This window comes from Macadamia integrifolia, chromosome 4, assembly GCF_013358625.1.
Source record: "Macadamia integrifolia cultivar HAES 741 chromosome 4, SCU_Mint_v3, whole genome shotgun sequence".
NCBI classification, from domain to species: Eukaryota; Viridiplantae; Streptophyta; class Magnoliopsida; order Proteales; family Proteaceae; genus Macadamia; species Macadamia integrifolia.
The window spans coordinates 19,039,469-19,055,864 of NC_056560.1; the positions used below are offsets into that span (position 1 = coordinate 19,039,469).

Here is a 16,396-nt window from a genome sequence, read left to right on the forward strand (position 1 = left end):
CGTCAGTAGAGGCGATTATTGGAGTATTATTGACATTTGCCATAACTAATTCAATATAAATTTTAAACTTGTTAATATCATACAAATGTTTATCCTCTAATAAATGTACCAAAAGATCTATAAAACTATAATCATCCAACATGCATAATTATCAGATGATGTAATAAGTATTTAGAACTACTTGCATCTAACAGAATTTTTGCTACAACAATAGATGTAAAATTTAACTGGCATATTTAGAAAAGTAGCATAAAGTGTAAATATCCATATTACACTTTTACATCAAGTGTACCTAACAAAATATATCCATCCTACTACAAAAGGTCTTAAATGTATTTCATTACAATCATCCATATTATAAAAAAAAAAGGTTAGATTATCATCCATCAATCTAACACATCAAAAGCCAATTGTTTCGTTTCATCCTTGAGAGTAATGAATAATTCTCTCCATTCCCGATCCACCAATATCCTCTTGCACGCCTTAATATGCAACTCTCTTGGGATATCATTCATGGTTTCCAATAATCTAACACAAGTAGAAGTGCTGAAATCTGTGGTATTTGGAGTGAGACCCATTGGAGTTGAGCTAGGGGTTGAAGTATTCTTGTTTGCTACTGACTCGGCTAGGGTTTGTATGGCGCGTTCAATACCAGTTGTCCTACTCTTCTTCCTATATCCTGTAGGTGTCCTATCAAGTCTTCTGTTGACTCTAGGACGATCAGTTCTTGGATCTTGGCTTTCATAATAATCTGTTGGCAAGGTATTAGCCAATAGAGTAGTTGGAATTACATCTACATCTGCATCCACCTCATCATCAACACCTCTCGATTCCTCTTCAAACCTGAAATCAGATTCATTCCCAAATCCTCCTATCCCACTAGCATATGAATCCCCAAAAATTATACATAGTTCAGGCCAATGTGGTAGCCCATTCCTCCTAAACTTTGACCAATCACGATTTGCCTGAAAATTTTACAAACTAGCTATTAGATAAAATTACACCGAATATTAAAAAATCATATAAAAGTATAGTATACCTTGATGTGTACATCCCAAACACTCTCATCTTCAACTGTACAGGTCCTCGTCACAGAATTCCAACCAAAACCTGTAGTATCCAGTAGTTTCTTGAAAGCGCTGTAATCGAATCGCATTTTATTCATCTTATTCCTTAATTGAACCATCGTAAATGACCGATTAGTTTTTTCCTCAAGCCCCTTCTTGATATTGTTCCACCCACCTTTATTGAAAGTGCTGGAACTCTTATTACCAACTTTCACTTGTTCAACCATTAATTTCAGGAGATAATCTTGTTCGCTTTGAGTCCATTTTGCTGCCTCGTTATTAGCTCTCGAAGTGGATGTCATTACTCTAAAATTAGAAACACATCTCATTATAGCCTAAAAATAGAAATACATGTCTTTTCTGGTATTTGTTTATATCATGCTCAAGAACTTCAAATTGATCTTTCCATCATTCTCATCAAAATAGAATACTCTAATCATAATAAAAGCCCTCTTCCAGGTCCAAAATATCAATATCATTAAGCACTGAAATTTACACAATCAACCTTCATCCAAAATATCAATCTCAGTAAGCACTGAAATTTTTCTTCCTTGCCACATTAATATAAATAGACAATCTTTGCTGATGATAAAATTTAACAGATAAATAAATAAGAATCTTAAGATGAGAATGATGAAATATGCTCAAATGAGTATTTTACAGAAACCCATCACGATCGATCAAAGTAATCAACTACGAAACTTGAGCAGTCAAGGACAGAGATCACCATAATCAGACAGAAAAATAAAACTTTTATCATGAAAAGAGTAATGTTTTAATAGAAAACCCTTTTCTAAAGGTCCCAAAGGTCACAGTATTTTGTTTAATTAGTCCTTAAAGACAGATGAGTAAAGAGTGAAAGACACTTTATGATAACACTATTCTATCCTCAGGTCAAAGCACCCATGCTTTTGAGTATTCATCTACTTTATCAAATTCTACACACGAGCTCACACTCTAGAGAGAGAGAGAGAATTTTCATGATGATGCTCCTCCATCATCAAAAGAAGAAGAAGGGAACAAAGAAGGAATGACTGGCACATGTAATCCTAGTTAAAGCAATAAAGGAGCTAGGGATAGTAAATTTGTCATATTGAGCTAACCGGATCCCTTTCCCCCTCACTGTCCCCTCCATGGTCTCTCTCTCTGTTGGGTGGTGCAATTAAACAATAGGCCCAAATTCAAACCCAATGAGATCTTCAATGCAATTAACCACCACCACTAGAGAGTCTCTGGTTTGACCCAAATGATAAGACTTTGGAAACAATACATAGGGCAAGTGGGGTCCTCAAATTTGGAAGTTTATGGCCCTGCCATGTATATAAATCAGAGGAGCATTAATTGTTTTCAGTTTTGCTGTTTTGCTGTTTTCTACTTTAGTTCTTGTTTTATTCTGTAGTTTATACATATCCGTTTCAACCAATGAGATCTTCAATTGTTAACCTTGTTGCCTCAATCATAGGCCCAATAAAAGCATCTCAAGAGTTGCCAAAAAAATTAAAAAAAAAAGCGTCTCAAGGTATTTTAAACAAGGGAGAAAGATCGCTAACAGATTGCAAAATTGAAATCACAATCCTAGTTAAAAGAGTAAAGGCAGTTCACAGTTCAAAAGCTTCCTGATCTATAAAAACCAGAAAAGGAAACTAGCGACTCTAGTCACTGGAAACCCAGAGCAAGAAAAGCCATCGCAACTTGAAAGGCTGAAACCAGAGCAAGCTAGAGAATCCATGAACATGGATACCTGCACAGAAATTGGGATGAGGGGATTTGGTCATCTACTCGTGAAGGATGAACACTTGAAGAGCTTTCCAAGTTCAGAATTAAAAGATTTGATCCATTTCACTGGAGAAACAGAGTACAAGTTAATGGATTATTTGGGTTATTATGATCCAACCATTGTTTACCAGTTCGCTATTCTCACCCAGAGAAGAAGTTCAGCTTCAATGTCCAAGAATGGTTGAAACCTGAAATTAGTCAGAACCTTACCCTTCTCATGATTACATCAATGGGTATTTTTTCTCAATCTCATATTGAGTTCATCAAAGAGGGTCTCTTCCAAGTACGAAAGTGTGTCGATACTTGAGACTGAGAGAGCGAGATTGTGAGAGAGCGAGAGAGCGAGAGAGCGAGAGAGAGAGAAAATACCTGCTGCAGGGAAGCGGCGACCGAGAGAGTTGCAGGGAAGCGTTGATCGTGAGAGGCAGGGAAGCGGCGACCGAGAGAGACAGGTAAGCGGCGACCGACCTGCGACAGAGAGAGAGGCAGGGAAGCGGCGACCAAGAGAGACAGGGAAGCCGCGACCGAGAGGAGAGACCGTTACAGGGAAGTTGCGACCGTCGCAGGGAAGCGGCGACCGTCACAGGGAATCGGTGACCGTTGCAGGGAAGCTGCGACCGTCGCAAGGAAGCGGCGACCGTCGCAAGGAAGCGGCGACTGTCACAGGGAATCGACGACCGTTGCAGGGAAGCGGCGACCGAGAGAGTGAAAACCTATGGCAGGGAAGCGACGGATTTGGGGGTTTTGATCGTGAGATGCAAAAAAGGGGTTGTGGGGTTTTGAATGGATTTGTTCTTTTAAGTTTGTAAAAGAATAGGAAAAGAATAGGAAAGTAACTTTTTGGTACTCTTGCAATGTATTCTTTAGTTATTCTTTTTCATTGGTTCATTCCGGGGGAATACAAAAATGAACCGGACGTGCCAAACATATTTCTGTTCTATTTGCATTCCCGCAGAATAGAAGAACACCAGAAACATTCTCCCAGAGTGTTATCAAACGGCGCCTTTACATAACATTATTATGGATTTTATGAGCTTGGCTTCCTGATATGTGAACATCTTTGTGTTTATATGGTGAACTAGTTTTTTTTATTTTTTGGATTCCATATTACATTGGTTGACTCAAATCACATTTTTCCTATACCTGAGACTTGTGATGCCTTAAAATCCCATGTTTTAAGGTCACCTGCCACAGACACTTTTGGGTTAAATGTTGTCCTTGCTGGTTACATAGATCATAAATGTGGGTTGAAGACAACACCATGGCTACCATTGTTAGATAAAACGGGAACGGGAAAAAAAACAGACTTACGATACGGGTTTTAAACAAATAAAAAAAGATGGTATGATAAAAAAAAAAAGGAAATAGCAAACGGATGAAAATGAATGGTATAAATATTAAACGTGTAGTTTTAAAAAAAACAAAACCAAAAGAAGGGTAATATACTCATATAATTTGAGAAATTATTACCTGTATACCTACATCTAATGTTCTAAACTACATTAACATCAATCGTTCATGTATATATCATCCATAATATAGCATCCAATGTAAGATCCAGATTAAAATTTAATACACCATAATTAAAAAAAAGTCCAAAATATAATAATAAAAAAAAAAACATACATACCATGCAAGATGTTCGAAGGTTCCCAGCTTGGCAGAAAGCTTCAAGGTGGCTGTTACAGCTCTTCCTTTGCATGTTAATAAGGTTCCCAGCTCATAAACCAGGAAAGCAAATACAGCTCTTCCTTGTTAATAAGGTTCCCAGCTTATAAACTAGTAAAGCAAATAGAGCATTAGTAATGAAAATTTGAATGTGGCTGGGAAAGGGCATAGAAATAGGATATTGCAGAAATCAAGCAACGGTATTCCAAACCAGAAAAGGCCATTCCAGAAAAAGACTCAAACCAGAAAAAGCCATTCCAGAATCCAGCCCACTGTTAGCCCAATCAGAAAAAATAAAGGGTCACGGCGCTTAGACCGAGTGACCGACTAACGGAGAAGAAGGGTTAGAGGGAATGAGGGATTGGAGAAAAAATGAGAAACCCTTTTTTTTTTTTTTTTTTAATAATTGAGTTTGATAAAATTTCCATTTTACCCTTAAAATATGGATACGCGTTATACGTATATTTTAAATGTGTTTTAAACGGTTTTTTGTGCTTCCGTTTTTCCCCGCATTGTATGGGGCATACGGCAAAACGCGTTTTCAATGGTTACAAACAACAATCGCATTAAAATGCGTTTTAACTAACAGTGGTCAATACAACTATTAATTTAATTTAGAAGTAGGCAGCATGGACTTAGGTATCAGATCATATTAGCATCATCAGTAGCTAAAGGTAAGATCTAGGCAATCATCACTTAAAGAGAGGATCCCGATCTTGATACTAATGCATTTTTACACTAAAAGTGAGTGACCGAGAGACTTATGAGAAAGTACATAGTGATCGGAGTTTGGGATTGGCATCGGAAGTTAACTTGGCCGATATTTATGGATTCATGATGGGATTTTGGATAATTGGGGAAATTAATGGTATCAATTAACCTGATCAGTTCCCCTCCCACCCCCCACCCAAAAGACGATCCCAAGTTAACTCGGTGTATACGATACCAATCCCTCGACCAAATATTGTGGTGGATCATATAATTTACATGTGATGCACTTGTCTGTTCAACTTCCGTACGTATAGTGCTTTTTTTCCCGAGTAATCTATTTGTTGTTTAAAAAAGAAAAAAAGTAATCTATGTTTCCCCTGTTACTCCAATGGTATATGTGAATATAAATCTTTAAATTGAGTTTTTTCTTTATAATCTTAATAGGTGTTGCTATACTTAAGACCCATTTGATAATGTTTTTGCTGTTTTTGTTTCAAGAAATGATAAAAACATAAATTTATGTTTCTAAAAACAGAAACGGAATTGAAAATGTTTGATAAGTAATGTTTTTGGAAGTTGATAGTAACTAGCGAACAAATGGCCACGAGTTGTTTTTAGAAACGGCGAAACAAGTCGTTTCTTAAACCATAAATAGTTAAAAATTTCAATTTCAATTTCTGAAAATAAGTGAAACAAAACAGTTTTATCAAACGCTTTTTGTTCCATTTCCGCTATTTCTGAACGCAGAAATGATAGAAATACGTTTCTTGAAATGTTATTAAACGGGCCCTTAGTGAAGTACATTGGTTAATCCATGTCATAAAGAATTCTCTAGTAATTTTTTTTTATTTTTTTTGGGGAAAATGCCGTTCTTGTGTGTACATGAGGGCAATAGGAACGTACGAGAAAACATCAACGGAACCATCATTTTGCATTTTATGAGGTGGTCATTTTGCATCCACATATGAGTGTAGGAGCCACATTCTCCCACATAAATATTTTTTTTTTTTTTTTTTTACTATAACTCCCACATAAATCATTTTCCCTTTTTTTTGGGTAGAAATCCACCCCTATCCTGGTTTTAAAACTTGGATTGAATCAATCTATATCAGGCGATTGAACCTAACAGTCATGGTTTTTGAGCATCGTATCGGAAAATCATTACAATATCATAAACGGATCAATATTGGATCATCCGGATTAGATACCTTTATCTTAATAAGTCTTTTTTTTTTTTTTTTCTTACCTTATTACTCCAGATATCGGTTAGGAATCGAGATCAGGCACTTGCCAAACGTCGCAATACCAATAATTACAACTATGTTAAGTAACAGTCCAAGAGGAAAGAGGCATGAAGTTTCTGCTTGGTAGATAGGAAGGGAAGAAGAAGGTTGAAGTGAGCTTCTCTCTCATCAATAATTGAAAGACTTGGGCAAATGAAGTCAAGCACTATTAACATTATCTTACCGACTCTAGTTGTGAACGTAAGGAAAAAACAGAGCAAAGCATAAAGCATAAGACACTTCACTCTTGAAGATTGATCATTCCATCGAAATCTAGTTAAAGCGTCTGCTAGCTCTTATCATAATTCCACAATTCCATTATACCTGTAAGAGAGATTTTTAGAGTTTCTTTTTAATTGAAAGAAGAGATGGTTATTGATGCAGTTCTTCGAGTTGTTCTTCAGAACATCAACTCCCTACTTCAACAAGAATTTGGTTTGGTATGGGGAGTCGATCAAGAGATGAGAAGACTTTCTGACACCTTAGCTACAATTCGAGATGTGTTGGAAGATGCTGAGAAGAAGCAATTCAAGGATAAGGCGATCAAGAGTTGGTTAAAGAAACTCAAGGATGCCGCTTATGATGCAGATGACATCTTAGATGAGTGTGCAGCCAAATCACTTCAATTAGAAGACCAGATGAGAAGCTGCGGCAACTGTACCAACCAGGTAAGTCACTCTTTCTTGTCTTGGTTCAATTTTGAACAACTTGTGTTTCGGCTCAAGATTGGACACAGAATTAAAGATATTAGAGAGAGATTTGATGATATTGCTGATGCGAGGGCCAAATTTCATTTGAACCCTCGGGGAATTGTACTGGAAGGGTCGGTTGTTGAGAGCAGTGAACGAGAGACTAGCTCCATTCTAACTACTGAACACCCAGTTTATGGCAGAGAAGAGATCAAAGAAGAGATAGTTAAAGTATTGGTGGACAACATAAGCAACCCAAATTTACTGGTTTATCCAATAATCGGAATGGGTGGTCTGGGGAAGACCACACTTGCTCAACTAGTCTACAATGACGAAAGAGTGAAGAATCATTTTGAGTCCAGAAATTGGGTTTGTGTGTCTGATGATTTTGATGTAAAAAGGCTTACCAGAGCAATCATAGAATCCATTGATCGAAAGGCCTGTGATCTCACAGAGTTGGATCCGATGCAAAGCCGCCTTCGTGAGATGTTGAGTGGAAAGAGATATTTGCTTGTACTAGATGATGTTTGGAGTGAAGATCAGGAGAAGTGGGAGAGGGTGAAATCTTCACTCACATGTGGAAATGAAGGATGTGTAATTCTTGTAACCACTCGTATTGAAAAAGTAGCATCAATCATGGGCACATTCCCTGCCAACCATTTGAAAGGACTCTCAGAGGATGACTGTTGGGCTTTGTTTAAGCAACGTGCGTTTGGTAGCAGTGGCAGAGAGGAGCAGAATGCTGCAAACTTGGTGATGATTGGTAAAGAGATTGTAAAGAAGTGTGGAGGTTTACCTCTGGCTGCAAAGGCTCTAGGAGGCTTACTGCGCTTCAAACACTCGGAGACTGAATGGCTTTTTGTGAGAGACAATGAAATTTGGGATCTGCCAGAAGATGAAGGAAATACCATTTTACCTGCCTTGAGACTCAGCTACAATCATCTGCCCTCACATTTGAAGCAATGTTTCGCTTATTGCTCCATATTTCCAAAGGATTATGAGATTGGAAAGGAAAATTTAGTCGATCTCTGGATGGCTAATGGTTTTATTCCATCTAAAGGTGAAATGGAGTTGGAAGACATTGGGAATGAAATTTTTAATGAGTTACTATGGAGGTCTTTCTTCCAAGATGCAGAAAAAGATGCTGGTGGCAATGTATTGAGATGTAAGATGCATGATCTAGTCCATGATCTTGCATGTTTTGTTATGGATGATGAATGTTTAAACTTGGAACAGATTAGCAAGAAAAAAATTGTTCCAAAAGGGATTCGGCACTTGTCATTGGAGAGTTTATTTGACTTCCCATCCATTAATATTGAGTCTTTACATAAATCTCAAACCATACGTACCCTACTGCTGCTAGTTTCCTATCGGACAGAAATAGATGAGTTAAACTTTTCAAATCTTGGATGCTTACGAGCGATAGATTTGAGTTGTTCAGAATTTCGTATTACCAGCCAGGTACTTTCTACAGTTGCCTGCTATATGATACACCTGAGGTACTTGAACCTCTCCCACACTAATATTAGGACATTACCAGAGTCCTTGAGGAACCTAAAACATTTGCAAACATTGAGACTACAACATTGTTTTGAACTTCAAAAGCTGCCTGCACACTTGAGTACCATGAGCAGCCTCAGGCACTTGGATATTGAGGGATGTTACTCGCTAAGGCATATGCCAACCGGGATAGGGCGGTTGATTCACCTCCAGACATTAAGCATCTTCATCGTGGGGAAGAAGAGTGGATGCCATATCAGTGAGTTACAAGGACTGAACCTTGGAGGAAATTTATACATAAAATGTCTCGAGAACGTGAAGAATTCAATGGATGCCAAAGAAGCCAATTTGATAAGAAAGAGAAACCTGGACTCTTTAACCCTGTCTTGGTCTTGGTCTCAGTCTCCGAACATTGATCAAGAGGTGCTAGAGGGCCTCCAGCCCCCGGCAAGCATAAAAAGATTGACAATGGAAAGTTACCAGGGCATGAAGTTTCCAAGTAATTGGATGGAGGATTTGTCGCTCCAAAATTTGGTCAATGTCACACTTTTCAACTGTAAGAGATGCGAACAACTCCCGCCTCTTGGGCATCTGCCACTTCTTAAGTGTCTATGGTTAAATGAAATGGATTCTGTACGATACTTAGGTGTTGAGTTTGACAGTGGTGATGGCTTGGGTCAAGGATTATTCCCTTTGTTGAAAGACCTATGCTTGCGTAATATGCCAAGTCTGGAAGTATTGTTGTTGAATGTTCGAGAAGGAAGAAAAGTGCTCCCTTGCCTTGTAACAATGACAATTACAAAGTGTGACAGGTTGACAACTCTCCCATTGCTCCCGTCTCTTCAACATTTATCTCTAGAAGCAGTGGAATATGAAAACGTTCTAGAAGGGCTGCTACAAAACCGGAACCTCCCCGTTCTTCAGAAATTGAGTTTTAGAAACTGCTCCAAGCTCATCAAATTTCCAAGGTTGTCTATTAGCTCTCTTAAATATTTTGAGGTCATCGATTGCAGTAATCTGAAATATTTGTGGGAGGATGAGACCCAATTCCAGGGATTGAGCTCTGTAAAGACATTGAAGATTCAATTCTGCGAAGGACTAGCATCCTTGTCAGGGATGAGATATTTAACATCTCTCGAGCATTTGGAGATTAAAAAATGCCCAAATCTGGAACTCTCCCAATTGGAGGATTTTCGGCACCTCACTTCCCTTAAAGAACTATCCATTTCCTCCCTGCCTAAGTTGACGTCTTTGCCAGAGAACTTAAAACATGCTACAATGCTGCAAGATTTACGTATCAGAGGATGTGGGTGGCCTGACGGCCTAATTGGGTTGCCGGAGTGGATCCACAATCTCATGTCTCTTCGATTTATAAATATCGTTGGGGTTTGTCAAAATCTTACTTTTTTGCCAGATGGTCTTCAACAATTGACAGCCCTACAAAATCTTGCAATAATAGATTGCAATGCTGTCTTGGAAACAAGATGTAGAGAAGGAGGAGAAGACTGGCACAAAATATCCCACGTTCCGAAAGTTTACATCATATCATGGTCAACACCAACTCGCATGAGACAAAACAATGGATGTTGGGGTCGTCTCTTGGAGTTGAGGAGGAGGTGATATTGATGCATTTTTAACAATAAACAGGTATTTTCTAAGGTGTGACTTTTATCTTTTCATTTTATCACCAATCTAATTTTTTTATTTATATATTAAATATTATTTACGCTGCAAGTTATGTCCTTATTATTATTTTTTTTAATACTTTTTTTTATCAAACATTATTTTCAACTGAAACTAAAACAAATTATGTCAAAACTCTATAGGTAACAAAAATTTCAATGTAAAATGGTGGAAAGGAATTATTTTTTCAATGAAATAGAATAATAAAAAAAAAAATACAGCAGAAGGTAGCAAAATGTTTAACGTCTAAGAATTGGGATTTGTGACTAGAGTGGAATGAATATTTCATTACCAATGTATGGCTATATACAATTAAAGTGATGGAGAAGATTTTTTGTAATATAAGCTAATTTGTTCCTTGGTAGAAGGTAATTAATTAATATATACAACAATGAAAGAATCTAACACAAAAATGAATGAATATAAAAGTAAGATACATAAAATAATGGTAATCCATAAATGTGAAAGATCTTATCAATAAATATCAATTGCATAGAAACTTTTATAATGAAACAAATAGAACCTTTCTACCGAAAAAAAAAAAGAAAAAACAATAGAGCCTAATAAAACAGTGGAAATCCTATTTTATAGGAATATTTTTCTTTTCGAATTTTTTTGCATTGAAATAAACAGATCAGCCTAAGAAAATCGAGAACCAAACTAATCAGTTTTTGGAAAATAGAAAATTATGGATCTTCATCCTTAATGAACCAAAAAACGAAAGAAGATCAACTTTGGTCTCCTAACAACTTGTCACATCCAGTTTTAAAAATTATGCCACAAACGACTTTACAAACACAAGAATGATGTCAATGGTCTCCTCAGCTTAACATTTTTTGAAGCTTGTTTTATCCCTCATTTTAGCTTTTTAAGTTTTTTGACTTTGCATGTAATTATGTTCTATTTCTTGTTTTGATTTGAGCCTTTGGGTATTATTTTTTGAAGCTCACCTTAGTGCCCTGTTTCTAAATGTTGGCTACCATAGGTTCTTGTATATATATATTTCCTTTTCCAAATTTCTGATGCTCAAAATTTTTTGTCACAGGATATCGAAATAAAGGAAACTCTACAGCCTACATTAGGGAGAACAAACATCTCACTAGTTGGCCTTTATAGCTCCTACCTTCTAGATGTTATTTTGCGATTTAATGTTTGTGTTACTCTAAGTATGTAAGTTGGTTTTCCATTTTAATGTTTGTGTTGTTACTCTTAAGTATGTAAGTCGATAAACATTAATATTTAGGCTCATGTCGTCATTGCCCTACAAGCTATGCAAATTGGTAGAGGTTATTTTCATAATGGCTTTCATATCGTATCCCAACTTCTCAATAATAAATTGGGTAATTTACAGCGCCACCCCCTGAAGAATGCCAATATTAGAGGGACACCCCCTCTCTTTCACCAAATTGGACTCGGACCCCTTGCCGTCAGTCATCGTTACAAAATATATAAAAAATGCTGGCATCAGCAATTCAAATTTTTCTTAAATACCATTTTGCCCTTAAAATAGGGAAATACCAAAATTGCCCTTAATGGTTGTATTCCTAAAATCGATTGAAGATCCCTTTCGCCACCGCCACCGCCTCTGCTCCATATCCGCCGCGTGAGTCACTGAGTTGGAGGAGAAAGTCGGAGTAGTCGATCAGCCGCTGCAACCCCTTCCGGTGAAGGTACCGACAATAACGACGCAATAAGGCTTTATTTTCTATTTTTTTAAATCCTCTTTTTGGTCAGCAGTTCAGGTCCGGCAATAAGGCTTTTTGTTTTTTAAATCCTCTCTTCTTCTTCTTCTTCTCTAGCTCTTCTTCTTCTTCAGGTCAGCGGGATGGTAGCAGCTGTGAGCCCTGTTCTTTTTTTAGGAAGCTTGAAGATTTTGGAGCCCGAGGCTTCAGAAGAATCACAATAGGGTAGGGAAGAGAGGAGTCCCGCCGTAGCCTCTGCTCCATATCCGCCACCGACAGATCCGGCCTCATCGATCCAAATACCGCCGCCGCCTCTGCTCCTTTTTTTCCTTCAATCTAGGGGTGTCAATTCCTAAACCGAACCGGTAAAACCGGTCGGATCGAACCGATAACAACCCGGATCGAACCGAACCGAAGCCTTATTGGTTCGGTTCGGTTTCAAGTATTGTAACCCCAAAACCAAACCGAACCGCACCGAAAACCGGATGAACCCGAAACCAAACCGAAACCGGCTCAAAACCCGGACCGAAACCGAAACCAAACCGGTAAGAAACCGAAACACTCCAAAATTCATTAAAAAAATTAAAATTTGAATAGTTTTATATACATTTGTATGGAAAATCGAATTCAAACTAGACCAAAAATCAAAACCAACCCGGTTACAAATCGATTTAAGAAATCGAAGTTCAACAATTTATCATTTGGTTGTTTCCTAATGGCTTCATACCGGTTTAAAAAACCGATCCAAACCGAAATGAACCTAATAAATCCAAACCGGTACCAACCCGAACCCAAACCGCACCGAAACCGACACCGGACTGAAACCGATAAATCCTTATTGGGTCGGTTTCGGTCACTTCCAAACTCACACCGAAACCGGTGGAACCGGACCGAAACTGCACCGACCCGGACCGTTGACACCCCTACTTCAATCGATGCCGATGGCTGTAATCTGTATGCCGAGTAACTTTCCTTACTATGGATGGATAGAAGACGATGAAACCACATCGATGCCAGATTTAATAGAATTACCACAAGAATCTGTAGAATTTGACGAAGAAGAAGAAGACGAAGAAGAAGAAGACGACAACGAGGAAGAGAAAGAGGAAGAGGAGGAAAGAGATGAAGATTACGTTCCGCCCGTAAGAATGGAAAGGGTTTCACGGAACCGAAATCGGAACCATTCTTCAAATCCCGTTCAATCCGTAGCCCTTCAAGGCGCAGAAGAAGTATCTGATTCACTCGTTTTTAGTCACTTGAACATCTTGTAACTGAGAATTGATTTGATGCTTTATTTCCATTTAGTCCTTAATTTGTATGAATCCCTTCTGCACTATCTGTAGGATGCTAAAGTAACAATGCTTGGAGTGGTTCCAAGCTTGGTTAGAACATGGAAAAATACAAATTGCATAGCTGGCTTTGACTGGTCTTCCATTCGGTAAGTCAACTTCCCATCATTTCTTCTCCATTTAACCTGGGGAATGTGTGGTTGCTGGAGGCAGTGCATAGATATCTTTATGCTTGATCAAGACAATTTCATGAGAATTGTGGATATGGCTTCTTAAGGTGGTTGATAAAGTCTACTCGTGTTTGAAATCACATAGAATCCACTTGATACTTTTGTAGGTGAGGAGTGAGGAAGAGGAAGAAGACGAAGAAGAAGAAGCCGACAACGAGGAAGAGGAAGAGGAAGAGGAGGAAAGAGATGAAGATTACGTTCCGCCCGTAAGAATGGAAAGGGTTTCACGGAACCAAAACCGGAACCGAAACCGAAACCAGAACCATTCTTCAAATCCCGTTCAATCCGTAGCCCTTCAAGGCGCAGAAGAAGTAAATGTCTTGACTCCTCTGGTTCCCCCAAACGCAACTGAAGTTATCGATGTAGAAGATGATTACAGAAGGAGAGAACAAGGGGAAGCGTCTTCCTCGTCGTTCTCTGTATTTGAAAGCTTCACTATAATATAAAAATATGAGTTTTTCAATAGCAAGGGTATAATGGTCATTTTAAGTCGACACTTAACAGTGACTGACGGCAAGGGGTCCGAGTCTAATTTGGTGAAAGAGAGGGGGTGTCCCTCTAATATTGGCATTCTTCAGGGGGTAGCGCTGTAAATTACCCTAATAAATTTTGTCAAAAGCTATGGATCAGGATGTGAAAATTGTCTGTAGCCACTATGTTGGGCAGTGAGTATCGGATGAACGAGAGTCCCTTGGGGCGCATGCTCAGATGCTCTCAGCCGTCTGATGCTTATCGCATTTCCCAAGCCCGGGTTATCAAGTTCTCAACTCCCTCCCCCATTCGAACCATTACTTTTTCAAAATCTGGTGGAAAATCTGTTTGTAACTAGGCGGTTACAATACAACATATTGTTGTAACAGCAAATTTTGCTTTCCTGTTAGGAAAAGAAAACCTAGGCGGTTACAAGTTACTACAGAATAACAGATTTGTTGTAACAAATATTTTACTTTCCTCTAATGCCCTTTGTTACGTTAGAAACTATCAGTTTTTTCATTTCACTCTCCCTCTCCCTCTACCTCTTTCTATGGGGCACCAACCCTCCGTCCTCTTTCCTTCCTCCGCCGCGCCCACCGCTTCCTCCAAGTCTCCGCCGCAAGGCGTGGTCGATTTGTAATCGCCGGTGAAATACATGCCACTTCGTAACAGCAGCAACTTCACTCTAACTTAACAAGTTGCTGCTGTTCCGAAGGGGCTTGTATTTTCCAGAAACCAGCACGACCCCCGGGTCCGGCCGCCATCTTCGAAATTAAGAAACCTCTCTCAAGTTACGTAGCTGCACGTATCTCTACATTGACGACGCTTCTACCTATAAATAAAATTGCAATCACCATTTGTGGTTGTTTACGGTGAATGGAAGGGAGACGTCATAGCAGGCTAGGGTTTCAAAATCCGTGAATCGGATCGAAAAAATCGGCAGAATCACTCCGATTCCGAGTCAATCTGAATCGAAATGGATAAGGACAGATTCCATCACCTGTTCCTATTTTTAAAACCCTTTCTATAAGTGTCGGTGTTGTCTTCGGCATCGTTTTGGATTTGCAGGTGCCAGCGTCTACTTCAACGCAATGTCAGGCATAGGGGATTCGGAATTTCGGATGCGCACCAGACATGCTGGCGGGCTAGGGTCTCAAGGTGAGGCTCTCTTTAGTTGCAAAATTGCATAATTAGCCCTTTATTATATTGCTACCCATTGCATAGATGGCAAACAAAATTCAATTTCTAACCTGATTCTGAATCATATGGGGCATCACCATAGTCTAATCCTCTTTACATGAAGCTTTTCAAACACAAAGGTGGGCAGAAAGGCGAAAATGGTCATCCTATTGATGCTTCTAAGTGTGTTTCCATTAGCCCCAGCACTAATGTAGCCCCTACACTCTTGAACATATAAAATAATTTAATAATTTTTATTCAAAAAAGTACATATATAAATTGATCAATCAATGTGATTGTGTGAGTAGAAGTTGGCTACGATGTGGTTAAGAGAATCTCCAAATACAATAAATGGAAATGAACGATGTAATGGATAGGAGTGCTACCGAGCCAGGTTGGGTTAGGCTTCTGAAAACTGGGAACCAACCCAGCTTGACCTTGGCCCTGTGCCCCTGTTTTTGTGGTAAGGCTGGATTTGGCTCAACACAAGCCTGGCTCAGCTTGACTCCAAGCGTAGAAATCCTAACACTAGCCCAACACGTAAAATTTTTTTTTTTTTTTTTTTTTGGCAGATTTAGGCTCACCATGGCAAACTTGCAAACCTTCCCCAACTTGCCCCTAGTAGTGGAATTTTAAAGGCCAGAGGTTGCATGCAAGGAACTGTAGTAGAGATGGAAGAAATTGAAGAGATGGTCCTTAGGTACGTTCATGGTTTTAAAACTTAGATTGGATGAGTATCGATCAAATCAATCTCCGATTTTGATCGATTTGAGTAACAAATCCACTGGTAAAGATAAAATGATTTAAAAAAAAATTGAACCTTAAAAACAGGGATAAATCTATCCAATCCCAACTAATACCAATCTCATGTTTTAAAAACTTGTTTAGGATAGCAGTCAATGGGGGTGTTATCATTCGGACTGCAGTCATGGTGGGCAGTATGTAGGCGTTGGTGGCAACGTGATGGGTTTTGGTAGATTGGGAATGATCGGCAGAGGCACCATGGCTGTAGGCATAGGTGGCTATGAAGGCAGCGTGGCCTAGGAAAGGTGAGGATGGTGGGTAGAGGCAGCACCAAGCTCTACTATTACATAAAAGATGTTTATAACATTTTTCATATGAGAAAGGTCCTCTTTGGTATTTTTTTTTTTTTTTTTTTTTTTTT

The 16,396-nt window shown here is 38.7% G+C and overlaps 2 protein-coding genes across 3 annotated transcripts; one reads left to right on the forward strand and one right to left on the reverse strand.

The window, feature by feature from the left end:
• Positions 1-131: 131 nt before the first annotated feature.
• On the reverse strand, positions 132-1,369 carry LOC122076303 (uncharacterized protein At2g29880-like). The gene is made up of 3 exons (XM_042641619.1): positions 1,040-1,369; positions 465-965; positions 132-227 (listed from the first exon to the last, which is right to left on the reverse strand). Exons 1-3 carry the CDS (start codon positions 1,367-1,369, stop codon positions 132-134), a joined length of 927 nt encoding a protein of 308 aa, XP_042497553.1.
• Positions 1,370-6,610: 5,241 nt separating this feature from the next.
• On the forward strand, positions 6,611-11,671 carry LOC122076979 (putative disease resistance protein RGA4). 2 transcript variants are annotated; one of them, XM_042642666.1, is made up of 2 exons: positions 6,611-10,353; positions 11,423-11,671. In XM_042642666.1, exon 1 carries the CDS (start codon positions 6,874-6,876, stop codon positions 10,312-10,314), a length of 3,441 nt encoding a protein of 1,146 aa, XP_042498600.1. In that variant the 5' UTR covers positions 6,611-6,873; the 3' UTR covers positions 10,315-10,353; positions 11,423-11,671. The 2 variants fall into 2 exon arrangements, with proteins under 2 accessions (XP_042498600.1, XP_042498599.1); XM_042642665.1 differs by having other exon boundaries at positions 6,613-10,341.
• The last annotated feature ends 4,725 nt before the right edge of the window (positions 11,672-16,396 follow it).

Bases quoted from the DNA above. Each gene is read 5' to 3' on its own strand.
- LOC122076303 (XM_042641619.1), bottom strand. From the start codon at position 1,369: ATGACATCCACTTCGAGAGCTAATAACGAGGCAGCAAAATGGACTCAA. The intron at 966-1,039 runs GTATACTATACT...TAAAATTTTCAG, and splicing joins TTTGGGATGTACACATCAAG to GCAAATCGTGATTGGTCAAA. The intron at 228-464 runs GTGGATCGGGAA...TAAATATGCCAG, and splicing joins AGGCGTGCAAGAGGATATTG to TTAAATTTTACATCTATTGT.
- LOC122076979 (XM_042642666.1), top strand. From the start codon at position 6,874: ATGGTTATTGATGCAGTTCTTCGAGTTGTTCTTCAGAACATCAACTCC.